The sequence below is a fragment of the Saprolegnia parasitica genome, assembly GCF_000151545.1.
Source record: "Saprolegnia parasitica CBS 223.65 unplaced genomic scaffold supercont2.3, whole genome shotgun sequence".
Taxonomy (NCBI): Eukaryota; Oomycota; class Saprolegniomycetes; order Saprolegniales; family Saprolegniaceae; genus Saprolegnia; species Saprolegnia parasitica.
The window spans coordinates 411,140-418,159 of record NW_012156397.1 but is presented as its reverse complement, the minus strand read 5'-3'; the positions used below and the strand labels follow the sequence as shown (position 1 = coordinate 418,159).

At 59.4% G+C, this 7,020-nt stretch overlaps 4 protein-coding genes across 4 annotated transcripts in view; 1 reads left to right on the top strand and 3 right to left on the bottom strand.

Moving 5' to 3' along the window:
- The window catches only part of SPRG_18994 (hypothetical protein), a gene marked incomplete at both ends in the record, with an annotated part of 1,676 nt that extends 469 nt beyond the window's left edge, over positions 1 to 1,207 (bottom strand). Inside the window, 4 exons of the mRNA XM_012339808.1 lie at positions 51 to 762; positions 819 to 946; positions 999 to 1,053; positions 1,105 to 1,207. Of these exons, the coding sequence (XP_012195198.1) occupies positions 51 to 762; positions 819 to 946; positions 999 to 1,053; positions 1,105 to 1,207 (998 nt within the window). The remainder of the gene's footprint in view (positions 1 to 50; positions 763 to 818; positions 947 to 998; positions 1,054 to 1,104) is intronic.
- A 642-nt stretch (positions 1,208 to 1,849) lies between these two features.
- SPRG_01384 (hypothetical protein) lies at positions 1,850 to 3,743 on the bottom strand. The gene is made up of 7 exons (XM_012339602.1): positions 3,482 to 3,743; positions 3,266 to 3,435; positions 3,063 to 3,221; positions 2,905 to 3,014; positions 2,778 to 2,861; positions 2,180 to 2,726; positions 1,850 to 2,124 (listed from the first exon to the last, which is right to left on the bottom strand). Exons 1-7 carry the CDS (start codon positions 3,735 to 3,737, stop codon positions 1,927 to 1,929), a joined length of 1,524 nt encoding a protein of 507 aa, XP_012194992.1. The 5' UTR covers positions 3,738 to 3,743; the 3' UTR covers positions 1,850 to 1,926.
- A 1,105-nt stretch (positions 3,744 to 4,848) lies between these two features.
- Positions 4,849 to 5,341, top strand: SPRG_01383 (hypothetical protein). The gene has a single exon (XM_012339601.1). It carries the CDS (start codon positions 4,910 to 4,912, stop codon positions 5,279 to 5,281), a length of 372 nt encoding a protein of 123 aa, XP_012194991.1. The 5' UTR covers positions 4,849 to 4,909; the 3' UTR covers positions 5,282 to 5,341.
- A 2-nt stretch (positions 5,342 to 5,343) lies between these two features.
- Positions 5,344 to 6,991, bottom strand: SPRG_01382 (hypothetical protein). Its single transcript, XM_012339600.1, has 7 exons — positions 6,661 to 6,991; positions 6,462 to 6,605; positions 5,966 to 6,404; positions 5,721 to 5,920; positions 5,608 to 5,661; positions 5,499 to 5,560; positions 5,344 to 5,454 (listed from the first exon to the last, which is right to left on the bottom strand). Exons 1-7 carry the CDS (start codon positions 6,961 to 6,963, stop codon positions 5,367 to 5,369), a joined length of 1,290 nt encoding a protein of 429 aa, XP_012194990.1. The 5' UTR covers positions 6,964 to 6,991; the 3' UTR covers positions 5,344 to 5,366.
- Between the last annotated feature and the right edge of the window lie 29 nt (positions 6,992 to 7,020).

Sequence of the window (7,020 nt, the reverse complement as noted above, 5' to 3'; positions counted from 1 at the left end):
TTGCTGAGGGCCCCGCGTAGCTCGCCGGCGGTCCGGGGTAGCTGGCTGACGGGCCGGGGTAGCCCGCCGGTGGGCCCGGGTAGCTCATGGGCGCACCGGGGTACGCCATACCGTTTGCATTGACCGTTGGAAGGAACGGCGCTGGCAAGACGGGCACGGGCGGCACTTGGCGTCGAAGACCGTCCGGCGACATCAAGTTGAGCTTCCGCACGAGCTGGTACTGCTCCGGAATCTCCATGAGGGCGTGGAGCGCAAACTGCGTCTCGCGGCGCGTCGGGTCGGCAACCGGGCGCGTCACCGCATCGAAATCAACAAACTGAAAGTTGTCAAAGCGGCGGCTCGGCACGTTGTCGTCAAAGATGTGCATCATGTCCCACGGCCCGTCGCCGACGCCGACCACCACGATGCTCAGCGGAAAGTTGGACGCGTAGCTAATCGCGTTGAGCGTGTCTTGCTCGTGCTTGGAGAACTGGCCGTTCGGAACGTCGACCGACCGCGTCACTTGACCGTCGGCAATAAGCACGAGGATGTGGTACGCCATGTTGTTTTGCTGCACGATGCGCAGCGCTTGGTAAATCATCGGCGCAAAGGTCGTCGGACCGGCCATCGAGACGTGCGGCACGACGTCACGGTACCTCGCACGCACGTCACCAAGGCGGTAGCCTGGCATCGCGTGTGGCCCCAGCGGCATGAACGAAAAGACGGCAGAGTCGCTCGTCGACTCGTCGCCAAAGCCGTACACCGGGATCGTGTTGTCGTCGTCTAGCAGCATGCCGATGCACTGAGATACAAGGGTCGAAGAACGGTGCTATGTGTACCGTATTCGCAAAGCGTCTTGCTGACAATGTCCATGACCTGTTCGTACGGGTTGCGCTCCGGTAGCTGGATGTCGTGGAGGCAACGGCCGCCAAACGTGCGCTTCCCGTCCACTCGTTCGACTTGGTGACTAGAGAGAGAGCATCAGACACAAGCGCAGGTGCGATAGAGCGGCGAGACACGTACAGTCGATGCCAAGGATGAGGTTGCTGCTCTCGAGGCCCTTCCGGCGCAGGTCTACATTGGTCGTTAGCCCTCGATGGCCGCGGTATGGCTGCGGCCGCGTACCTCGCTTGAGGTCGTTGAGGTTCATGTAGTTGTCCTGGATGCTCTTGGAGCGTTGGATCGCGCCAGGCGGTTGGCGCGTCGGCGTTGACGACGAGCTGCCCATGCTGCTTGCGGTTGTGTCAAATTGAAAACTACCTCGTCAACCGGAAAGTTCTCGTATCGAGTCCAGATGTTCTTGTAACAAGATTTGAAATTTCTCCAGCCAATCACAGGCGCGTATGGGACGGTGGCATGTCACGCAGCGTTCAATGGCCTGTCCACGCTGCAATGACCTCATGGCTTGACCTCGACGTGCTGCAGCTTCCTCCTCTTCCGGCTACAGCCATGGCAATGCAGGCTGATGTTAATAGAGTCGACGATATGGTGCTTGAGAGCGGCAGCAAAGCTACCGGCCCCGCCAACGACCAACGCTCTTCTTTCCTCAACGTCAGAATCCTGGAATCATTGACCCCGAAAACCTGCGACACGAATAAATGATTCCATTCAGGATATTTGAATTGTGTTGTGGACACGGGAAAAAGAGAATGTTTGAAAGAGAGGTTGAATTTAGCGCCACAACTGTCCGACACACTTGTCCTACGCTAATGGATTCACCGTCCACCGCGTGCCCAAGTGTCTTGAAAACCAGTAGCAATGTAGAACCAAATCAAGTATCGGTATACCAGACTCGCACTCCAAGTGACTTGAGCGGCGAGAAGGGCTGTGAGGTGTCGACCGACCCAGTGGGTTGATTCGAATCCGGCAATACTGGAGCAAATCTGTACACTTTGTATTTGTCGCTATTGAAAAATGCCAACTGCGCAAGGGCCCGTCCGCGACTAACTAGGCCGACGGTCGCGGTGCCGCATTGAAGAGCGCGGTGTAGACCAAGCTCATATACGCTGGCGGCGTTGCCGTCTCTGGTCGCTGCACAAAAAGGATGCGCGCGCGAATGTTCATCGCCTCGAGCGTCGATACCGCGTGCTGCATCTCGGCCAGCACTGTCGCGTCGGCGTCGTACACGAGCGTGAGTGTGCGCTCCTATTCGCATCACAGTGTTGGCTTTATCACAACCGGCACTACCCACGACGAGTACCTCGGCGGTGGACGGCACGAGGTCGTTCAGAATCTCGGGCGGGGGCAGCGTCGCCGTTGCCGAGGGCATGAGCACGGCTCGAAAGTAGCCGGGCGTCACGGCCAGCTGCGTCGAGTCGCGCGAACTCAGGTACACGACAAAGCTGCCGTGGACGGGAAGACCGACGTACGCCACATACTGTCGCGACGCGGCGTTTCCATGGCGCCAGTCGCCGGTGGTTGCCAAGTCGGGGAGCACTACATCGTCCGCGGTCGTGTGGACGTAGACGTGGGTACCGCGCTGGACCTTCTCGGCGAGGTAGTGCAGCTGCACCTTCTTGCGCTGAAAGCGCCCGCGGCGCCACTTGCGATAGAGCTCGCGCGGCACCAAGTAGAGCAGAGCCAGCGGGATGCCGACGACAAGGCCAGCCGCCGCGATCGCGCCGCCGGCAAAGACGCCAGCGGTGACTAGCGTCAAGGCAATCGACTGCGTGACGACGCGGATCGGGAGGCATGGGCCCCATTGCGGTGAGGCCGAGATGGCGGCAAGGTGGCAGTAGCGTTGCGCCCTAGTGGGTAGAAAACAATCAGACAAGTTGTACAGTGTGCACTCGTCCTACATCCAGTTGTTGTGCGTCCGCCACGTAATGTTGCACGTCCAGCACCACTCGTGGCGGCATTTCTGGCACGTCATGTGCTGGCATCTATCGCGTCATGAGGCGATGGAACGACGATGTCGGCACGCACCCGTCGTTCTTCCAGATGCGGTAGCCGCAGCTCGGGCATGGCGCGACAGCTTTCGTGCTTGACGAAGCATTTGTCGCCTTTTCCCATGCCACGTACATGCTGTCCAGCGCCTACAGCCACGTCGCTTCGAACCCAAGAAGGCATTTGTTGAGTAGTACTTGGCTGCAGGTCCGAAACGGATGCGACGCGTTGCCGCATTTGAAGCAGCCTCTCGCGCTGCACTTGTGGCACACAAACGTCTTCTCACTCGGATCGCACTCGATCGCAATGTTGCACTTTGGATTGGGGCAGTGGCGGCCGTGCGGCAGCTTCTCAAACTACCGCACAAGGTCTGAAGATGCCGAAGCGATCGCAGTGATACCTCGATCGACGCTGTAAAGTGCAAGTACTTGAGAAACACGGCTTCGGTCGTCGTGCGAAGAATGTCCATTGCGTCCAACGCCCGGCGGCAATCCAGGACGGGACACGTGAGCTGCGTCCCTTGCACCTCGCGCGTGTCGATCTTGGAGGCTACGTAGGCTTGGATGCAACCTATCGCAATCCATCATGACGCTGTGGGAAGTGTCGACCGCCGCACCTTTGCAGTAGGCGTGACCGCAACTCAAGGCCACTTGCGCTGTTTCAGGCACCTCAATCGGCTCGGTCGCGACCGCGGATGGCATAGCTTCGAGGCAAATGCAGCAGCACTCGGCGCGGACCTCGGGCTCGGTCGAGGGCTCGGCCGCAACTATGGCGTCATCGTCGTCGTGCGATGATGGCAGGTCCTTGAAGGCTGCAAGGATGAGCATGAGCTCACCATGGAGCATTGCGCGGCTGGTCGCGGTCAAGGTCATAATGCAAAAATGGCTCGCAATGGCAATGTCGAACTCTAGATATTCGATTTTCGCGATCCGATTGGGATCCACCAATCCGCGTGCACTTTCGACAAATCTAGCCAATCCGGTCGCGTGGACGACCGGCCGACCCAATCCGGTTGCCCCACGCATTTTGACCCGCATCGCACGAGGCCGTGGTTTCGACGTGCGCGACGAGGTCCTAATTGTCGGTACAGAGCCGCGATGTGGGTGTGATAGATCCCTACCATACATCATGCACGCATATCTGCTTGATCGGATCAGGTGCAAGAAGCAAGGCAAGAGAACGGGCAAGTGCCTGTGGAAATGGACTTGCCGCCAACTGCGTGCGTCTGTCGAAACGCTCGCGCAAGCTCTTGGTCGCTCGGTCACTCGAGTGGCGGTCGGTTCCGATCACCCAGAAAATAGCTTCGTCCAACGCCTAGTGGCTGCAAACCGGGTAGTTATAGTGGTTGCTCCAAAGACTCGACAGGTCGGGTGCCTCTGCAGCCGTCTCGTAGGCAGTGCTGTCTCGTAGGCGCATGCTCCTGCCGTCGGTCGCAGAAGCCATGCGCATTTGTTCAAAATGGCATTTTCAATGAAAGGATTTCGCAGAGTATTGGACGCCACAGCTGTCTCCCAAGGCTGTCTCCCGCTCTTCGCACCATGACTCAAATGTTGAAGTCGCAACAGCTCGTTGCACTTCGCACCTCTCGAGTGCTCTCGTCGTCGATCTTGAAGCCTCGGCGCGCCTTCCGCATCAGCACGTGGCGGCGCTCAATCCCCTCGTTCTATTATACGCGCTCGCTATGGTACCGGTACCTGCAGCGGCCGGTTGCTGTTGCGTACGATGTACAACCAGCTGCCGACGTCCATGGCCTCTACAAGGACGACACTGTAGCATGATTCCATGTGGTCCCCGACCCTCGCACCTGGCGCTTCTACTCTTCGCGTTGCCGCGGCCGTGGACGAGCCCGTCTCGGTCGACGACGACGAGCGTCGCCTTTCTCTGCAGGTGCACCCTAGCGCGGCTTTGGCACGGGCGCCGGCCTATCCAATCGCAATGCAACCCGCCCATTACAGTAGCCGAGATAGCCAGACCGTGACACGCGCGGCCAAAAAACAGGCCACTATGAGCCGACCTGATCCCCACTTGACAACCTGCTGCGAAGATGACGCCGATCGCAATGCGCCGGCGTAGCCCGAATGCCGCGACGGCGCCGCTGAAAGAGTCGCTCCCGACCAAGTACGACTCGTTTTTTACCAAGACGACGTCGTCCGTCTCGGACACGGCGCCCGCGTCGCCGGCGCTGTACCCGCCGCTCAAGCCGCGAGGCATGTCAGTGCCGCAGGTGACCCTCACGACGACCGGGCCCAAGCCACGGACGCTCACGGTCGACCTCGAGCGACCACCGCTGCCACTGCCCAATGTCGCCGTCGACTTTAATTTTCAGAGCATTTTCCATCGCATCCAAGAGTGCGTGCACAAGATCCAAGACATCAAGAAGGACCTCGAGGACGAGACGACCCGCCATCGATACTAATTTTTGACCGAGTCGCTCGCTTGACTAAATACTACGGTCAACACGTCATATTTATCATCACGCCGTGCTTAACCTCGTCGTCGTCTTATATGCAGCTTGTATGGTACGGGAGCCCCGTCGCGTAGTCACGGAAGGTCGGGGGCACGAAGGCGCTGTCCGACGCGTTCTTGGCCCTACAGACGCCGGCTCAGAGGTCAGGAGGCAAGATAAATCGTACAAGATCTTCTTGCAAGCCATGCACGGTGTGTTGTAGAGCTTTTCGTAGTTGGCGAGCCAGCTCTACACCGATCCCATAAGAACTCAGTGTCCCGATGCATGCGACGAACGAAAAAATGGTAAAAGCTCGTCTCGGGGTGGTGCACGCGGAAGTAGTGCAGCGCCTAGCCGCCAAATGTAAGCTCGTCGAATGGTAAGGACGACAGGAGACAGCAAAGCAGACCTTGCGGGCATGCAGCGTGATCTGCTCAAAGACGCCGTGCTTGGAACTGGACCAGGCGCCAAGCGGCGCGTCTTCGTTGGGCGGGAGGATGCTCACACGGTCAATGTACTTGGTCACTTGGAGCCCCGCGGCTTTGGCGAGCTCCTGCTCCTTGCCCGTTTCCTTGGCGTCAATGATGAGCTTACGCAGCTCTTCTTGCTCTACACACGGTATAAGTCGCCGAGCACGAAGCGAGAATCGCCGACCGATCTTGGTCGCTTCCTCGGCCGCCATCTTGGCCTTGGTCATCATGTCGTCGCGCCGAGGCTTCTTGGCGACGATCTTCTTGGCTTTGAGCTTGGCCGCGCGCGTCGCTCGGCTGCGGTGGTACGCGGGCGAGTTGGGCGTCGACGGCGTCATCGGGCTCGCAGCAACCCCCGACTCGCCGTTCGGTCCGCCCTCGGGAATCGCCGGGCAAAAGCTCATGTAGACCATCATTTCCTTGTTGACTTCGCATGAGATGGACTTGATGACACGCCGGCCACCGCGGGTGGTCTCGGTGTGCTTCCAAAACTTGATGCTCTTGTTGCGACGCATGATGTAGTCCATCATCTCGTTCAGGTCCACGGGCTGCACGTCGCCTTGCTCGTCAAAGACGAGCATGCGGGCGCGCTTTGTAGGCTTGGGCACAAAGCGCTCGTTGACCTGCAAAAAAACACATGTCGATCGGTGCGCGTGACGTGATGCGTGGAGGAAACGCACCGTCATGACCGCCTTGACCTTCTCCGTGTGGCCACCGCCCGGCTGCAAGGACGCGCCGGGCGCAGCGACGTACTCCATGCGCGGGAACCACTCGGTCATTTGCGCGAGCCACACGTTGGCGCCTTTCCCCGCCATTTCATGGATCTACCATGCAGGCACATAGCCTAGGATTGGGTCCTCGCCATGGATGGCCAGGTACCTGCGTCTTCCAGTAGTACTCGAGCATGAGGTTGCGCTGCGTCTGCGAGACAGCGTCGATGTTCTTCGTCTTGTCCTCAAACTCGGGGCTAAACTTGCGCAAAACGTTGAGGTTGGTCTGGACGCGGTCGAGACGGTTCTTGAGCGTCGTGGTCGCGACCGACAAGGACGCCGGGTCCTCGTCCTTGGCGCCAGAGCCGCCTCCATGGAGCGAGCTCAGCTCCACCATGAGCGCTTCCGTCGCAGCGCGGAGCGCGCCCACGCGGCCGCCCAGGATGTCTGCGAGGCCGATCGGGTCGCTCATGGCCGCTGCCTTGCCTGGTGCAAAGAAATTCGGGCAATTGCACAAAAGGAGCCAATC